Raw genomic sequence first — 19,576 nt, 5'->3', positions numbered from 1 at the left:
GTGCCCATAACTTTCCCACGTAGTTGGTTAGTGCGTATAGACCAAATGGCCAGACTCAGATCAAATACCAAGAACTCGTTAAGCGTGTTATTTTTAAGTATCCGCGGATGCCGACCAAGGCCAGGCCCACCTCTCTCCTAGGTGGTCTCAACCCGCCCTGTCGCTCCGCCACAAAGTAACAGTCGGGGGCCGTCAGGAACCCAGGCCCACCTCTACCGGGATGGAGCCACCTGTCCTTTCAGCCCCCTCATCAGAATCACTTGCGGGTACACAACAAGCGGACCCGAGTTTAGTCACCACATGTGTCATGTATATAAAGTATATAGTATATACCCATGATCACCTCCCTAGTGATCACGGCCCGATAGTATAGCATGGCAGACGGACAAGAATATAGGGCCACTGATGGAACACTAGCATCTTATACTAAGCAGTAGGATAGCAGGTAAGGGTAACAACTGTAGCAACAAACGACAGGCTATGCATCAGAATATGATTAACCGAAAGCAGTAACATGCTACACTACTCTAATGCAAGCAGTATAGAGAAGGAATAGGCGATATCTGGTGATCAAGGGGGGGAGGGGGCTTGCCTGGAAGCTCAGCCGAGAAGGAGGGTCGTCAACACCATAGTCGTACTGGGTAGCAGCGGCGTCGGTCTCGGTGTCTAGCGAGAGAAGAGGGGGAAGAAACAATAAATATAATGCAAACATATGCATGAAGATGCATGACAAGACAATGAGCGGTGTTAGGTGTTCCCTAACGCGGTGGAAGGTGATACCGGCGAAGGGGGAAACATCCGGAAAAGTATTCCCGGTATTTCGCGTTTTCGGACAGATGAACTGGAGGGGGGAAGTTGCGTGTTTGCTATGCTAGGGATGTGTGGCGGACAAACGGACTGCGTATTCGGATTCGTCTCGTCGTTCTCAGCAACTTTCATGTACAAAGTTTTTTCATCCGAGTTATGATTTATTTTATAAGATTTTTCAAAGTTTTATCAATATTCGAGAATTTGGAATTATTATATTTAATTAATCCGAATTGACCGAGTCAATTTGACTAGTCAAAAGGGGCAGGTGTGGCCCACATGTCATTGTCACATGTGTTAATAAAACATCTAACTAAATTAATGGGGGCCTACATGTCATCCGTACATAGACTAATCTAGCCACTAATTAATCCCTAAATAAAAGGCAATTAGTCCTAAACTAATTGGGCCAACCGGCCACACAAGCTCACACACTAGCACGCACGGGCACAAGGCCACAGCGGCCATGGCAGTAGGCAGCGGTTCTAGCGGCAGCAGTAGTAGCAAAGCAGCGTAGCATAAGCAGCATCGGCAACGATTAGGCGCAGCAATAGCAGAAACAAGCAGCGAGCAACTGCATCGCAAGAGCAGCAGTAGCGCACGGCGTCGTCGGCCATGCCGTGACCAGGGCCAGCAACCGCGGTGGGCATGGCACCGGCGGGCTCGACCGCGAGCGGCGGCTGCAGGGGCGCAGGCAGGCGGGTTGCAGCAGTAGGGCGGGCACGGGGCGGCAGCGAGCGAACAGCAGCAATAGAAGGCGAGAAGCAGCAGCAGCGCAGGGAAGCAGATCAACAGTTGCACGCATGTACGCGTACACGGGAATTCGGGCACGACGATGACGGCGGCCTACGGCGTCCAAATCAAAGGCGAAAAAGGAGGATAAGGGGGAGGAGCTCACCGCGAGCTCGGAGTTCCGGTCGGGGAGGCCGGAGGTGGACCGGAGCTGGGCGAATCGACGGCGAGGTTGTGACGGCTACGACGGAGAAGACCGGTGATGGCGAGCTTGATGGCGCCCTGACGACAAACCAGCGGCGGAGAGGAAGGAGATGACGATGGCGGGGCTCCTGGACGCCTTGGCACGGTGAGAGGAGGCCGGTGGCCGCGGGATCGACGAAGACGGCGGCGACTATGGTCTCGGGCGCGGCTCGATTTGGTGGAGAAGGCGCGAGGGGGGAAACGAAGGGAGCTAGGGTTCGTCGAGGGTTCCTGGTGGCCTTCTTATCCTCTCCTCGATTCCCTGTAGCAGCACGCGTCGAGCATCCGCGCCATGGCGACGGGGATGCACGACACGCACAGGAGAGAGAGCGTTAGGTAGGGGATGGAGCAGTGTTGGGCTGGGCTTGACTCTGTAGCGGCTGGGCCAAGGTGCATAGAGGCTTCTCCTATTTTACTTTTATTCTTTTCTAATTTGTATTTCTCTTTTTTTTTTACTTATTTTCTTTTCTATTTGTTAGCTCCTATTTTTATTAAAGTTCTGCTAACAAATGACTTGTGTTGACCATGTAAATTTGCACATAATTCAAGCACTATACCTTGGGGCTGCACAAAATGTTTGGGGCAACTGGAGTTAATTTAAATTATGATTGTATTTAAATGGGCTAAAAAAGGTGTCGTTGGTCCACTGTTTAAAGTCCATGGGCATTTTAAACATCTTCAAAAATGTTTGTTTGAAGCATGACAATTACGCAGTGAATATTTCCAACCCGATGAACATTTTAAATTTACGGGTTTATAAATTATAATTTGAATTGTCTTTCCAAATTTGAATTTAAGGTCGGTTTGGAACAAAGTAAAGATTAGAAAATTTTAATTATGATGACGTGGCATTATTAACAGGAGTTTACTGTAGCATGACACCCGGGGTGTTACAGGGTTTTACTAAGAGGATTGGTACGAGTGAGAATACAAGCATCTGGGAGCATAATTGGATCCCACGAGTGGGATTTAAGAGGCCTTTGACATCTCTGGTTTTGAATCCTCCTAGGCGAGTATCGGATTTAATTGATGCCACCTCGGCATCTTGGCGGGAGGAACTAGTCAGAACAACTTTTATGGCATTTGATGCTGAAGCAATCTTAAAAATACCCCTCTACTCAAGACATATAGATGATTTCTAGGCCTGGGATGCTAATAGGAGGGGAAGGTACTCATTAAGTTCAGCTCACAAGATGTTGGTTAGTACAAAAATTGAGAGAGAAAACTGGTTGGAGAACATGGAGGGTCCGTCTAATACAACTGCAGAGGAGCTGAAAGTGGAAACAGTTGTGGGGTATTAATGTTCCATCTAAACTAAAAAAACGGTGGCGTCTCTGCCAGAATTCGCTGCCCACGGCCGACTTGTTACACCACGGAAATATGTCTATTACGTTGGTCTGCTCAATCTGTGCAGCAGGAGATAGCTGGAGGCACGCATTACTGAATTGTATGATGGCTAGAAGTGTATGATTTCTGGCGCCTGAGCAAATGGTGGAACACATGTGTGCTCATCAAGAGCTAATTGCGAAAGAATGGCTGTTTATGATGCATAAATCTATGAACCATGATAAATTCACAAGGATGGTGGTCACTCTATGGGCTATATGGAAAGCGAGGAGGAAGGCAATCCATGAGAAAATCTTCTAAAGTCCTTTGTCAATCCACTGTTTTATCGGTTCTTTTCTGGCTGACATCTCGGCATTAACAAGGCCAAACCAGAGTCAGAATCGCTCCTCGATAGCTCGTCCTTCGTCATGGCAAGCACTACCATCAGAACATGTAAAGATCAACTCCGATGCAGCTGTTTTCAGGAACGGTAGCGGTGGGGCTGTAGCTGCTGTTTGTAGAGATGAGGATGAGATTTTTCTGGAGCATCATGCGGCACATGTAGCAATCATACGGATCCGAAGAACTCTAGAAGCAATGGTAGTGAGAGAGGCTCTGGTGCTTGCAGAAGATCTCTATGTGCACAAAATACAAGTGGTATCAGACTGCAAGACAGTTGTCTACGGAATACAGCAGGGTTCAGCAGCAATTTATGAACCAATCATACATGAAATAAAAGACTGTTCTCATACTTTTACTTCTTGTAACATAGTTCATAAGTTTAGGAGATCGAATACACGGTAGCTCATAATCTTGCTAAGCATGCTTTAACATTGGGGTTCGGCCGTCATGTTTGGATCAGCCAATCTGATGATCTTCTTTTCATACATGTAAACGTTGTGATGATTTAATAAAGCTTGGCGAGATTTTGTCCCAAAAAACAGGTGGCAGCAGCATAAATAAAATTCGCCGCACCACGCTGCCCAGCGAATCCACAGCTCATAATAACTCACGCCTGCCAAAAATAAATAAATAATTTCGCTCGCCTGTGCAGCCCCCCTCCCCCCTTCGCTCGCTGCCGTTCTTCTCTCCCCTCCACCCGCCGCCGCCGCCGCCGCTGCCGTATTCTCTGCCCCATCCGATGGCTTCTGCTAGGGTACGCGCTGCTTCGGTTGCATTCGATCCCGCTCCGTTTAGGTTCTGATGTCGGTTCGATTCTAGGGTTTGATGCCTTGCTTCTGATGATTTGCTACTAGTTTGGTGCTGTCCAGCAGATGGAAGACCGTGGAGCGTTCGGGACCAAGAGGTCGCGCAATGACGGTGAGACAAACTCCTGATCTACGTTGCTGCATGTTATTATTACCTGTCTTTTCGCTTGGGCTGCGTTAACTAGGAAGCCGGGGATCTCCCTCCCGGGGTAGGGTTTGGTTAAGAGGGAATTATTTCTGTGTATTATGAGAGTGTATTAATAACGGTTTTGCTAAAGCACATCTAGATGTACCCTAAGTAAAGTATTCGTGCGGGTTTTTTTCTTTCTTCTTCATTTTTCATTTCGTATAAATGGGATCGAATGCTGAGCTTGTATCCTGAGGGTTTTTTTTTCGGAAATTATAAATTCCGAACTTTCGGATTTTAAGCATGGCAACGCGAACGTTTTTTATGACAACTTCAGTTCACGTGAGGTTGGCAAACATGACAATTTTCTGACAAAAAAACGAACCGGGACAAAGTTGCCATGTCTTAACAACTAAAGTTGCCATGAAAAAACGTTCGGAATGAAATGCTTAAAATCCGAACGTTTGGGATTTATCAGGGACCTTTTTTTTTAATTGTACTACATGAATGAATGGATTGTAGGGCTGTCCTTCGTTGTTTTATTGTCTGCATGCATAACTTTGTTTTTTGCGACTGGTGGTCCACCTGTAGAAATTTTGAGGCTACCCGTTTCTGATCCGCCTCCCCCTCCGCTGGTAGTCTAATCTGAATACAATTTTTTAAGAAGAATGAATGCGAAAATTAGTTGGGCTCATGATTTTTTCTGAGTTTGTATACCGAGTCAAGAGCATATCAAGTCTGATGGTTGATACCCTTGACCCACACACGCATGGACTGTGCAGGGAACACTGCAGTTTTCTGTAACGGTACTGGATTTTTTTTGGCTTATATGTCGTGCTATTTCACTGTAGTACTCAACTGTATGATTAGCTTAAGACCATCCATGAATTCATTGCTCATCATATTAGTTTGTACCACATCTACTGCATCAAGTTCTCGGGTGGATCAGTTCACATTTATAGCTGTTGTTTGTTACCACCAATTATGTTCACAGATTTTGTGCAGTTTTAGACTTTTGGTCCCTTGTGTGGGAGTTAGTCTCTGGAAGATTAGAAGCATCCTTAGGTAAAAAAAAGGAATGTAAAGCGTCATCACGTACAAAAATAGACTTTCCTTGGCCAGCAGGCTTGCAGTCTGGTATACTTGTTAATTGTTATTTCATCGCCGGTACCATGATTTACTTGCATTGTTGGAGGAACACTCCTAGAGTTAAATATCCTTCTGTTTATATACTGTCTTTAAGTTTTCTTTGTATATTTTACCGTCTAGAGTGTTTTCTCTCTTTTAGAGAGGAAACTTGTCATGCTGTCATGGTTTACTTGAGTCTTGTTGGTTAAAAGAAGGCTCTACTATTTTCAGTGTCTGTAAGGGAGGGTGACTGGAATTGTCTTCAGTGTGGTAATGTCAACTTCAGTTTTAGAAATGTTTGCAACCGTGGAGCCTGTGGTGCACCTCGTCCATCACCGAGTCCAAGCCCAGTAAGTTGTAGATTCCCCAAGTAATGTCATTACTGATGGAAAATAGGTCAACATTAGAGCTTCAGCTTATTTCCTTTTATCTTTGGTGGAGCGCATATAGGCTCAGGTCTGTATGTAACAACATACTGGTCTTGCTCTTTTTGGGTTTTCCCCCCAACCTTCTATAGCAGTAAAATTCAGAAGAAAAATTCCTTTGTCGATGTGAGGCTGATATTTGATATAACTTAGTAGGCTTATCATTTGGGCACCGTCGACCATTAACGAACTGATGTATATTTCTGGCTTTATTATGATGGTTGCTTAGTCTTTGATATAAAGGCAACATGAAGGGGAACAAATTTATGCTGACATGTCTGTACCATTGAAGAAACACTTTTTTAGTAACTTTGTTTGTCTTGCAGAGAATGATGCCAGCGCCTGCTGGTGGTGGATATGATCGATCACCTCTATTTTACGGTAGCACTGGTGCCCCCCCGCCTCACATTCCTCTTGGATCAGCTAGCTATGGTGCTCCATATCCGCATGTTGGAATGCGGTATGGTTATGGTCCACCAGTTGGACCTCATGGCTCATATGGTCTCATTTCTTCTTATGGCCAACCTGGTCCAATGGGGGGTCTGTATCTCTTTCCTGAATGTTACTTGCAGTCATTTCAGGATTTAATTGGAATGGCCTATGATCCCTCTTGTTAATTGTTGTAGGGATGGGTTATGCCCACGGACCTGAGTTGGGTCGATATGGACCTGAGTTGGGTCGATACGGCTATGGATTTAGAGGATCTCCAATGCCGGTTTGTTTTCACTATCAACCATACAACGTGTTATGCTTTGTATACTGGTTCTGATCTTGGGGAGTATCTGACCATCTTATGTGTGCATGAAGGTTTCTAGCCCATGGCCTGATGGAGCATTAGTGGAAAATAATGACAGCACTGCTTCACGAAAGCGGCGTGGAGGTAAGTTATCCCATCCATTTCTCTATATTCTACTAATTGTTTTCTTTTGCAACAAATCTGTTCTGGTTTCCTGCCTCCGACCTTTATTAGTGTTTTGTGGTTATTTTCAATGACATTTCTGAATTTGACTGATTTGTTCATGATGTTTACATAAAGTGATGCAACAAATGAGATTATTTGGTTTGTTTCTTATGGAAGTTACTGTTTATAGGCCCAGATGGACTGTCTGAGGGTGACTGGGAATGCCCCAAGTGTGGTAATGTAAATTTTGCCTTCAGAAACACTTGCAACATGAAGAAATGTGAAGAACCAAGGCCGACTCCTGTAAGCATAATACTCCTTTTTACATCATTTCCTGTGTCTTGAGACTGGTCATAAATGACGCTATTTTTCTAACCATCCCACAAAATCCAGCGATATGATTTGCATCACTCGTAGATATTGTGCTTTTATGTTTGTGCTCTGATCATTGTGGTATGTACATTATCGCTAGACAAACATTATGCAAGTACATGTATTGGTGGCCTATGGTCTAATTCCTCTCCAGACTGTCTTTTTCTCATCTCATGTACATCAACTCATCCTCCTCCTGCAGGGAGCTAATTCGAGCTCGTCGACTCGCAAAGACAAAGATGCCCCAGAAGGGAGCTGGACCTGTCCGGAGTGCAAGAACCTGAACTACCCCTTCCGCACAGTGTGCAATCGGAAAGGGTGCTCATGTAGTAAGCCAGACTCATCAAGCAACTAGTCCTAGCTTCTCAACCGTGATGAGAACTATCGTTGAAGCATTGTTGTACCCTAGCTATACAAGCTTACTATAAACTGCACAGATGTGTTTTCTATTCCCTGCGAACAAGCATTCATATCGACTATGCAACTTCCAGGAAAATATTGACCTGCTAAATTCGTGCTTTACTGTTTCCTACTCCCTTCGATCCATAACTAATTTAAATTTGGGCCTGAATCCCCGAGGAACGCTTGCTGTCATAGATAGCATTTGCGAATGATCAAGACAACTTTTTTAGTGTTGTACATGGCAGTTCGTTTGTTTTGAGGCAAATTTCTTTAGAAACTGCCATCCGTGCAATCTGGGTCTTGTGGTTACGAGAGCGTTCACTGGGAATTTCCTCCTGAGTAACGGTTGCCAATTATCATTACCCTTTAAATTTACATGCAGTGAGCTCCAGGCAGATGCCCAGAACGACCAGTAGCTAGAAGGCCCTACCTGAATAGCATACAAACTGTTGCACAATACTCAACTTTGTACAAAGTTGAGTCATCTATTTTGAAACGGAGGGAGTAGAATATAGAATCTTTGCATCCCTACCTCCCAGCAGGCACTACCAGTGCAGGGGAGTTGAGCCATGCTATGTTAAAAGCCAACGCACTTGGCCCATCTGAACCAGCATGATATCTTCTTTGGTAACCGATAGGGTTCCAGAGATGCAGGATCCAACTCCAGGGACTTAGGATCTGACCAGATGTATACCCCTCGTTCTTGCTTGCTTCCCGGCACCGTGTTGTCAAGGATTATTGCAACAACCAGAGCCACCACAACATTGATGGATAGAAGAGCGTTCACTGCATAATTTAGCTGCAGAACAAACCCGCGAATTAGGTCGGCTCATGGTTAACAACAGCGAAGATGGTGTAACCACTATCCAGCTTGTTCAGAGAGAAAATCTCACCCCATCACTGGCAGTGCGAACTGGTCCACTCGAAGCTGCAGCGTACGGAACAAGATAGCCCGGTAGAATGAGATTGGAGCTGGGTTCATATTGCTGAAAGTATGCGGGGATGGACAGGGAGATGAACAGGGTAAAACCAACGATTATCATGTTCCTTGAGCTTACAGCTTCGGTATATCGCAATGTGGATAAGCCAAGTGCGACAATAAGAGCCCAGGTGAAGCAAAGAACAGAGGCGGCCAAAGCAACAGGGATAGAAGCAAGGAGAGCTCCGATTTTTCCTGCAGCCAAGGAATTTAGATGTAAGCAGTCTACAGCTAGTCAACGACAAAATGGTCGTGAGAAAAATATTAGACCATACCAAAGACAGAGAAAATGACCAGCAAGGCTCCCCCAAGCTGCAAAGCTCTTCTGCTGGCCATTTTGGTTGTGTCAAGGGTATGGATGTTCTCTGTTAATGTTGTCGACCCAGTTCCTGTACCCCATAGTCCGGCGATAAAAGTACAAATCCCCTCAAGGCCAATCCCTCTGCTAACAACTCCACGTGTTGGAGGGCTTAAATTGACTAGCAACGAAGCAGCATGATATGATGAAAGCTGCAGAAGTAACAGCGGGTGTTACTTTGATCATTACTTATTCGAGATGAAGGATAGGTACTTTTATTAGTCCACTGACAAAAACTACTTACTGAATCAACTGATGCAACCACTGAAACTATCACCATAATGATAGCTGTTTTGAAATGAAATGTAGGAGGGCCCCACTGCAATGGATACGGAGCCCTCACCCAGGCAGCACTTCTCCAAGCATTAGAAACATCAGTTCGACAACGCCTCATAATCTCTGCATGTCTTCTGCATGAATCCAATAATATATTTGAACTGGGTATACTTGAACTGCAGCCCTTGAAGTTGTATGCACCACCAGCAGTTAGGAAGAATGCATACACCCATATAATGCCAACACTGAGTGGTACCTGGCAACAACAGATTCCAGTGCAGTTAGAAGGCAGCAAAACATTAGTTCATGGATGTAATCTATCGGCACAACAATGAACATGCAGGGATAGGATTAGAGAAGTACTGCATAGATGAGGAAGATATGGTTTCCAAACAGGGATATTTTTCTCATGTACTGCAATGCAGAAGGGCAGTGATCAGTATGATACTGGGAGCAATACAAGTTAAAGAACAAACCACCTACGGTGGCAACGGTGACACTAGAAATATGAAATGGCAGAAGTAAATAAAATAAATGAGATAATGTGCATGGTTACTTGATAAAAAGAAGAGAATCTCGCAGGCATACCAGGGTGCACAGAAGAAGCAATACAATGAGGGGCATGCTTATTTCTACACAACTACCAGCATGAGGGAAACCATAACTGAAAAACGCCAAACCCACTGCAGCAATAGTTGGTGCCACGACGACTGGGTTTATCAATCTGTAATACCACAGTTAGACATATGTTCTAGGCTGGTAATTTCATGATGACCTTTTTTACATACCTCAGAAGCAGTGACATAAGACCACTGTACCCCAAAATTATTTGGAAAACTGAACCAACAAGTATAGCCCCCTGTAATTCCCTCATTATGTGCTTGAATTTCTGCATGTCATAAAGAATGAATACCAAATTGAAAGAGATAATGCATGATAAAAGGCCCTTGGTCCAAAGATCAAAGGGTGAAACTTTTGCTTGTAGTAAGAAAATGCTAGATCCTCACTTAGGTGAAAACTCAATCCAGCACATAAATGCTTGGTGTGGAATCTTATATACCACTAAATGTGAAACTACATAATGCAAGTACAGTACACTCCAGATATCTCATTTAAGGGTGTGGTTTCTGTTCCCTTGGAGACAAGTTGTGGAAATAAGATATCTGGAGTGGACTGTGCTTGCATCATGTAGTTTCACATTAAGACTTGGTCCTCACCAATAGAACACAAACCACACCCTTAAATGAGAACAGAGCTATAATGTTGGTTGTCACATTAGATTTCTGGTGATGCGGACATACGCAGAAGGCGCTCACTACTAGACCTTATTGTGGTTCTATTTAAGGGGTGACAGCTATTTGATATGCTTCCATATCAGGAAATACCAAATAACCATGGTACCCTGCTTTGCAACTGGCGACTAAGTCCACAGTATTCATGCTTATGGTACTCAAATTTTCATTATTCAAAATTAAGTGCCCAATTAATGTATATTCATCAGTAAATTTTCTACACCATGCTTTGTGAAATAACTCTTTTATGTGCCTCCCTCACAAACATTTACGGCAGCTTACCAAATTTAGGTGATTTTTATTTGAACTTTTAGAACTGGACATCAAAAGCATACCTGCTTCTCACTTTGCAACCTTAGCCGAACAGCTCGGCGGAAAAATTATGCCTACTTCCTTATCACTTCACCACCACAGGTTGTATGTATAGGTTCAATGTTGTATTATATAGACGTAATATTTTGCCATTCATAAACATGAAAAGGTGAGTTTTCATTCTATGAGATTTGGAGTAATGTGTCCGTTGCATTATCTGAAAATGCTTGAGGAAGAATGTGCAGATAAAGTAAAGAGGGTCTAGAATTTGAGCATACATCTTCACTAAGATTTCTGAACTCCTCAGAGTTCGCGATCACCAATGCAGGAGCCAAATATACAAAAGAACTTCCTTGAATCAATGGAAGCCGAGAACCAAGAAAAGTATGAAGTATTGTTGTAAGACCAGACACTAATAACATGGTGGAAATGACTGTTGCAGTGTCCACCTGTCACATGAAATGAACATATTATTTCAAGGCAGTTTTACAGCTAAACACAAATAAGGATAAAAGAAAGGAAGGGGAGGTCATACATCCGATCCACCCATGGTTGGTACCAATATCAAAGGAATAAAAACAAGTGAACCGGCTATTGACAAGTAGTGTTGTATGCCATAAAATACGAGGAGTGCTGTAATGGAAAAAGAAAATTAAGTTAATAACTGTCCCTGCAGTTTCCATCAGATTGACATCAAAACTCATCCCAAACGTAAGGAGTAGCAGGCCAAATTTGAATTGCATTACAGCACAGGGTTTTCAATTGTGTGATCTGATAAAAAATGAAGTTAAATGATGTGTGCCCTGCAGTATGCAGACTGTTTCATCCTTAGAATTGTAATAATGTGAAATCAGGCCGTCTGCTAGCGTAAAAGTGGATTTTAAATATTAGAATGCCAGTTCAAAGTTGAAGTAAGTATGAACCCACAGAAGATGCTGAAGACCTAAATTGATGCCCAAGGAATTTATTTACTTGACTTGATATCTAGGGGATAAATTAATAAAGCCGAAGCAATAAGCCGTTGATATCCTTGCATTATGTTGAGATAACTGTGCCGACAAGAGTATTACTAGGTAACAAAATTATTAGAAGCAGACTAGGCAGAACTTTAACATTTCGTAAACATTTCGCAAACATGCGGTGCTTCCCACACTCCGGTGCGCCGCTTAAAGCTTGATGAAAGTGATAACTGGCTAAATGTCACTATAGATACCAAAAGCAAAAGGAGAATGGATTAAATTTGTGTTTGGTTCATATGTAAAAATCATGCATTACACAGTATCCAGATTAATAGAAATAATAGAGCAAATCACGTTAAAGTCGCAAGAAAAACAGATGACACAACTAAAATAACTAAGCAAGTTTTCTTTCCCTATTTTCAGCCATTTTGGTATATATTTATATCAGAAAATAAAATGATTACAGAAACATATATATTAGCAATTATTACTTGTCCAATAAAGCTGACTTGGACAGCTGTAGCTGCAAATCTGTGCTTGTCTGATCACACAACCCCTTAAAGCAGCTTGTGTAATAAACATTGTGCTACAATCAAGCTCCAAAATACAGTGCGCGAATAAACACTTGAATCAACTGGAGTGTGTAGAAACAAGGGGTTCCAATTAATCAAACATACATACATTGTCTAATTAGGCATAGCAGATTGCATACCCAGAGGTTAAGGATCATCTCGATGAAGGACTTTGATGTAACTTTATATACATTATGTGGCAGGCACTCATAAAAACTCCTAGGTAACAATTTTTTTTTTTGAGCGTGTGCATCATATATTAGAGAGAGAAAGGGGGTAAAGAGCCCCATCCGCCAGAGTCTTACATGCGATTACAAGTGATTACATGACGACTCCCCATCCACCCTCACTGCAGGACAAGCTAACCAACTACTCGCCCGCCACCCACCTGGCTAGAGACCCAAAGAAGGACGTAAGATCGCCCTTGAGTAAACCAGCCGCGCTCCATGCCCGGGCCTCCCTCTCTACCCTAGCGATCACGACATTAGCTGGGGGGGTCGCCCCGTCGAAGACTACCGCATTCCGATGCTTCCAAAGTTCCCACATGACTAGAGTCGCCATTGTCCGTATGTCCTTCGCTTCCTTCTTGGAGGGGGTCCTTCGGGTGCAGGTGTTGCACCACTCCACCACCGCATCGCCGACCTCCGGAGTAAGCTCCGGTCTGCCGAGTGCACTAAGCACCTAATGCCACACAATTCTGGCCAGGACGCACCCGATGAGCACGTGGTTCAAGGTCTCTTGTTCTTGGTCATAGAAGGGGCAGGCAGCCTGGTGAGGCAGGCCGCGGTGGGCTAAGCGGTCCGAGGTCCAGCGTCTATTCCTCCCCGCCAGCCAAGCAAAGAAGCGGCACTGTCCCGGAGCTTTCGAGCTCCAAGCCATCTCCACATACGGAGCTAATTCCATGCCCCAAAACCTAGCCGCATATGCCGACCGAGCGGAGTAGATCCCACTCGCCTCCCATGCCCATGCCGTCGAGTCCTCCACTGCAGGTAGGAGCTCCACCTCCGTAACCCTCTCCCAGAGCCCGAACACCTCAGAGAGCAAGGTGAGATCGATATCTGGCCCAACATCCAGGGCCCATGCCCCATCCTGCATGGCCTGGGAGACGGTGCGAGCAGCTCGGACCTTCTTCCGCACCCGCATGTAAAGGCCTGGTGCGAAGTCTTGCACCCTCATGCCCTGAATCCACCTATCCTCCCAGAACAGCGCGCTCATGCCATTGCCAACCCTAGTAACCGTCGCAACCTGAAAGATCTGACGAGCCTCATGTGCAACCTTGATGTCAAACTCCGCCCATGGCCGCGAAGTGTCCGTGCGCTGAAGCCATGGCCAGCGAGCTTGGAGGGCATAGTTGAGCCATGTGAGATCCGGGATGCCGAGCCCTCCCGCCCACTTAGGCGCGCAGACCAAGCTCCAAGCAACCTTGCACTGACCACCATTAGCCTCCGCCTTCCCGCACCAAAGGAAACCCCGGCAAATCTTCATAATAGCTTTGATCGTCTTCTGCGGTATATTAAGCGCCAGCATCGCACGTACTCCCTCATTTCTGGTTTATAGGGCTCAATTCAAAAATCTCACCAACCAAGGTAGATGGTGAGTGGTGGAATACTTTTTGTAGTTTGCAAAAACATCCAATTAATGCTCTTGTTTTCCTCAAAAATTTATGTTTACCAATGTATTAATTGCAATGCATGCATGCATAAAGTACATGCATTGGTCAATTTTCTCTTAATACTTGCATGCAATGATTTAATGCACCTTGGAATCTGAACATGTGATGGGGAACAACCAAATTGAGCCTTATAAAATGGAAAAACTAAAATTTTGAGATAAGCCCTATAAACCGGAAAGGAGGGAGTATCGGGATAGCACAAAGAACAGATTTGATGAGCGTTAGTCAGCTGCTTATGGGCAGCGTCGCCCCCTTCCAGTGAGGCAACATGCTTGCCACTTGATGAACCAAGTCGTGTAGCTGCGGGGTCGACAGCTTGCGGACGCTCAATGGGAGGCCCAGATATTGCATGGGAAAGCCCCAATCGTGCATCCCAAGGAAGATGCAATGAGTCTTGATTGGTCTTCGGCCGTGCCCATCATATGCTCCTAGGTAAGGCTAGCCATAGTGGGGATAACATAAGTAGTACTCCCTCCATTTTTGTATACAAGGCCACTATCAAAATTACAATTTGCAGCTATACAAGGCCACTAACACCAATTAAGATAAAATTGCTGAGGTTTGCCTCGTACTAGCAACTGAGGATATTAATACCTCATGCATGCATGTGGGAGTGAGAAGGTTGGTTTGAATGCACCGCATTAATCAACCAACGAGGAGTGAGAGAGTTGTCTTGTTGTGCGTTGGAGAGAAAAATACACATTAATTAACACGTCAAGCGAGGAGAAAGACTAGTTTACAACATTGGCTTAAGTAGCCATTAGTTTCTACCTTGGTACCTGTAATATGAGTTTGTGGCCTTGTATACAAAAATGGAGGGAGTATCATACAGTTGGGACTCGCAAACATGCTTATGTGGCAGGCAATTAAAGAAGAGAGAGATGATTATAGTAACATAGGTAGATACCGTAACATAATAAATATGATGCTACTATGTGTCATGCATGGCAATAAATGAAACCACCTATGATACTAATCTATGATACTCCCTCTATTTTTGTATACAAGGCCATAAACTCATATTACAGGTACAAAGGTAGAAACTAATGGCTACTTAAGCCAATGTTGTAAACTACTCTCTCCTTTCCGGTTTACAAGGCTCAATTCAAAAATCTCACCAACCAAGGTAGATGGTGAGTGGTGGAATACTTTTGTAGTTTGCAAAAGCACCCAATTAATGCTCTTGTTTTCCTAAAAAAGTATGTTTACCAATGCATTAATTGCAATGCATGCATGCATAAATTACATGCATTGGTCAATTTTCTCTTAATACTTGCATGCAATGATTTAATGCACCTTGGAATCTGAACATGTGATGGGAAACAACCAAATTGAGCCTTATAAATGGAAAAACTAAAATTTTGAGATAAGCCCTATAAGCCGGAAAGGAGGGAGTAGTCTTTTCTCCTCGCTTGACATGTTAATTAATGTGTATTTTTCTCTCCAACGCACAACAAGACAACTCTCTCACTCCTCGTTGGTTGATTAATGTGATGCATTCAAACCAACCTTCTCACCCCCACATGCATGCATGAGGTATTAATGTCCTCAGTTGCTTATACGAGGCAAACCTCATCAATTTTATCTCAATTGGTGTTAGTGGCCCTGCAAATTGTAATTTTGATAGTGACCTTGTATACAAAAATGGAGGGAATACTATGCACTATGGATGTAGTATCATACACTAGTATCATATGCATGATACTAGTATATGATACTCCTCACTATGACCAGCCTAACAATTAGACATGATGATACATGACCCCTCGGACATTACTATCACAATCAGAAAGACTAAAATCCATCTATCTATTCGTCATTAAATTAGTGCAACGCAGGGAATAGCTTGAAGCAGAAGAGCAGGGAACTCACCCCACCCGGGGTTCTCCGAGACGCCGCAGCGGAGCCCTGATGGCCGATTAAGAGGCGCCGTCTCCTCGCCTTGCACACCGTCGGCAACACCGTCCTCCTCGTTGGCCCACTGCTGCTGGTAGTACGCGGCCAGCTCCGCGTCCCTCTCCTCATCCTCCTTTTTCTTCCTCGCCTCTGCCTCCTCAGCCTTTCGCTTCGCCTCCGCCTCCTCCGCCTTCTTCCTCGCACTCGTATCCGCATCCGCGTTGGCGCGCACGCCGTTGGCGCTCCTGCCCACATTGAGCGCCGCCCTCTCGCCGAGCAGGCGCTCGACGCCGTCCCTCCTCCTCGCCGGTTCTGGCTGCGCTGGCACCTCGACGGGCGGGATCTCGAGCTCGCCGCGGAGGTCGATGCGGCGGCAAGGTCGGACTTGATGGTCGCGGCGGTCGAGGTCGAGCGGCGGGGCGGGATCGGGGTCGTCCTCCGCAGCCGCGGGAGGGCGCGGCGGGCGGAGGGAGGATGCCGGGGGAGGCGGAGGCGGCGGGGGACGCGCGGTGGCGGTGGAGGAGTTGGAGACCGCGGACTCGCCGGAGAAGAAGGCGGAGGGGTGGAAGCCGGTGCGTCGGGCCCAGGACCGCAGCTCCCGGGGGTTGTGGTCGGTGTTGTTCCCCGTGAAGGGCGGCACCCGCGCGTCGTCCTCGCCGTCTCCGCGTGCAGGCGGGGGCGCGGCCCCGCCGCCGCGGGCGGTAGTTCGGCGGGAGCTGGGCATCGCCGGCGGAACGCGCAGCAGCTTGAGTAGTGTGGAAGGTAGCTAGCACAGCAGCTGCTCAGCAAGTGACCGACCGCTGTGAGGAGAGAGAGAGAGAGATACGGGTCCCACGTCGCTTCAGAACGCAGCCGTCGTCGGGGAACGATCGTTGGTTGCGTGACTGACACGAGGTGGCCTACCGTGGACGACGGTTGGCGGGGCCCGCGCGGCAGGGAGACAGCGGTGGTTGGCGCGGGGATCGTGGGGTGTCGCGCCGTCGCGGAGCTGAAAGACGTTGCAAGAAGCTGAAATAAATAAATAGCGCTCTAGGTAATTTTTATTCAAAAATGCTCTAGGTAAAAAAGGTCACCTGTACTGTACTGCCCGGGATGGATTAGTGAGCAGATGAGTGGCGATCTGTTGGATGCAGTGGGCATGGGCATGGCTATGCTCGCTGTCTGGTGTCTGCACCTGCACCTGTTACGTACAGGTATCACTACGCATACGCAGGCAGCGGTTAGGCTCAGGCCCATCACCAGGTGTGTGATGTGAGGCGCTATTTCGATTTTGTTTTGATTTGCTTGTTACTTCCTCCGTTCCAAACTAAATGAGCTAATTTTGTATTAACTTTGTATCCAAAATAGATGAATCATCTATTTTGAAACGGAGGAAGTACGTCGCAAGCGGTGGTGCTCCCATGCTCCAAGTTCAAAACATCAATTTTAAATGTTCTAAAAATTCTGAAAAAAATGCGAGTGTTCATAAGCAAAGTGACTACAACCCCGTTCGCACATGAACACGTCACTGTGTATCCTCGACGCCGGGGGTGATGCACCGTAGCTCACGTTGAAGGTGACCCGTCTGAAAGCGCGGTACGACGCAAGCAATCCGGTGGGTGCTTTTGAGAACCCGAAACCCCACGCGCCCAGGAGGGACCCCGTCTAGACGCGCGGCGGCTATGGGCTGCCATAGGTCGGTTCGCCCACCCCTAGAGCCTCGAGAATCGCTGCCCGTCAATACGAAGAACGAACGAAAAACGAGAGAGAAAGAACAAGGGAGAGATGTAAAAACTAGGTAAAAGGTAGTATATTGATTTGTCGATTGTGTGTTGTTCAATCGACCGTCACCTCTCATCTATTTATGAGGCGGCTGGACTTCCTGTATAAGAAAAGTAATAACACTTCCGTCCAAAACATCAAAAACCCTAACCTAACTCGGACAGAAATCTTTGGCAATTTTCCGGATCAACTCGGAGCCACCGAGTGGTTTGCTTCGGTTTCACCGAGTGAACGTGGCCAACGTTCTGTAAGCTTCTGTATCTCACTCGGAATTTCTGGTTCGTTTCACTCGGAATTACCGAGTCAACTCGGCCTCGCCGAGTCAAATCAACTCGGTTGGTTCGAAATGACTCTGCAACTTCTGTTTCTAACCTTGTTTTGCTTCCACGGGTTGCATACAACCTCGGATTAAGATTATTTTTATATCAAAATCAACCGATTCGAAGAGACACACAACTTTCATGTTGAAACATTTTTCATCAAAGGCCATGTTAATTGGGTCTCATGACATTCTTTAATCTGGTGTCAACATGAGCATCTCTGAACTTGTCATAACTTTTGCATCCGAGCTCCGTTTTAGACCATCTTCATATCCATCTTGATCTTCTTGAAGAGAGTCATTCCATGGTGACTTCCAATCACAAGTTTGAATTAATCTTAACATAGATTTAAACAACTTTTACGATTGTGCCACTTTTGAGCGTTAAAACATGCCCCCTTATTTTTCGGCAAAGCTAGCTTGCCGAAAAATAACTTGTACCGTGTTCGTTCTAAGGACGATGTCAACACTCCATCGGCCATTTATATGTGGTGATACTTTTGTATCGGCCATTGCTACCTCTTGAGCACTGCGTTGGTTTTCCCTTAAAGAGGAAAGGGTGATGCAGCAAAGTAGCATAAGTATTTCCCTCAGTTTTTGAGAACCAAGGTATCAATCCAGTAGGAGGCCACGCACGAGTCCCTCGCACCTACACAAACAAATAAATCCTCGCAACAACCGCAATAAAGGGGCTGTCAATCCCTTCACGGTCACTTATGAGAGTGAGATCTGATAGATATGATAAGATAATATTTTTGGTATTTTTATAATAAAGATGCAAAGTAAAGAAAACAAAATAAAAACGGCGCCAAAAATAGCTTGTTGTCGGGAGATTAAATATGATGGAAAATAGACCCGGGGGTGTGACGCCCGGATACTTAGGCTACAGTAATCCCTCGTTAATGATGCCACGTCACCTCTGTCACTGTAGTTAATCTCGCGTTAGTTTAAAACCGATTCAAATTCAAATTTGAATTTAAGTCAAATAATAAAAGTTTTCAATTTTCAAACTAAAATGTTCTTATTGTGACAATTAAATCATCAATAGTATTGGTGGAGAAACAACATAGTATATAAAATAATTAATTACTCTAAAGTGAATAGAACTGCAGCAAAACAATTAAGTAAATACCTTTTTCGATTAATAAAATTCTAAACTAATTTATTTTGGGGTAAAACATTTATGGCAGTGGGTGGTTCTCAAACATCAATTTAGGAGTTGTTATCATTTTTTTCTAAGCTAAAAACAATGTGTATCTAGAATAAAACAGAACAGAAAAATAAAAATAAAAAGAAGAAAAGAAAACAAAAAAATCAAAAGGATAAACCCCCACCCCCTGGCCCAACTGGACCAGCCGACCCAGCAGGCCACAATGGCCGGCCCAACCGGCCACCCCCTCTTTCCTTATCCACCCACCCGGTGTAACCCTAACCCCCCACCGGCGCCCCACTCGCCCCCCACTCCCCCCACGATCCCCTTCTCCTTCCCCATCGATCTGGATCGGGATC

General features: G+C 45.3%; 2 protein-coding genes across 5 annotated transcripts; one reads left to right on the top strand and one right to left on the bottom strand.

Moving 5' to 3' along the window:
• Positions 1–4,077: 4,077 nt before the first annotated feature.
• On the top strand, positions 4,078–7,797 carry LOC123052705 (ranBP2-type zinc finger protein At1g67325). Of its 4 annotated transcripts, none has more exons than XM_044476022.1 (8): positions 4,078–4,264; positions 4,365–4,428; positions 5,803–5,921; positions 6,323–6,536; positions 6,623–6,711; positions 6,804–6,876; positions 7,088–7,200; positions 7,472–7,797. In XM_044476022.1, exons 1-8 carry the CDS (start codon positions 4,250–4,252, stop codon positions 7,622–7,624), a joined length of 840 nt encoding a protein of 279 aa, XP_044331957.1. In that variant the 5' UTR covers positions 4,078–4,249; the 3' UTR covers positions 7,625–7,797. The 4 variants fall into 4 exon arrangements, with proteins under 4 accessions (XP_044331957.1, XP_044331960.1, XP_044331959.1 ...); XM_044476025.1 differs by having other exon boundaries at positions 4,084–4,264; positions 4,330–4,428; XM_044476024.1 differs by having other exon boundaries at positions 4,092–4,264; positions 4,383–4,428.
• A 209-nt stretch (positions 7,798–8,006) lies between these two features.
• LOC123052704 (nucleobase-ascorbate transporter 11) lies at positions 8,007–16,790 on the bottom strand. Its single transcript, XM_044476021.1, has 10 exons — positions 15,964–16,790; positions 11,424–11,521; positions 11,167–11,337; positions 10,073–10,173; positions 9,873–10,008; positions 9,648–9,698; positions 9,253–9,540; positions 8,926–9,160; positions 8,565–8,845; positions 8,007–8,470 (listed from the first exon to the last, which is right to left on the bottom strand). The coding sequence occupies exons 1-10, from the start codon at positions 16,709–16,711 to the stop codon at positions 8,249–8,251; spliced, it is 2,331 nt and encodes a 776-aa protein (XP_044331956.1). The 5' UTR covers positions 16,712–16,790; the 3' UTR covers positions 8,007–8,248.
• Between the last annotated feature and the right edge of the window lie 2,786 nt (positions 16,791–19,576).

This window comes from Triticum aestivum, chromosome 2D (genome assembly GCF_018294505.1).
Source record: "Triticum aestivum cultivar Chinese Spring chromosome 2D, IWGSC CS RefSeq v2.1, whole genome shotgun sequence".
Classification (NCBI taxonomy): Eukaryota; Viridiplantae; Streptophyta; class Magnoliopsida; order Poales; family Poaceae; genus Triticum; species Triticum aestivum.
The sequence above is the reverse complement of the archived record's forward strand: the minus strand, read 5'-3'. Positions and strand labels throughout refer to the sequence as shown.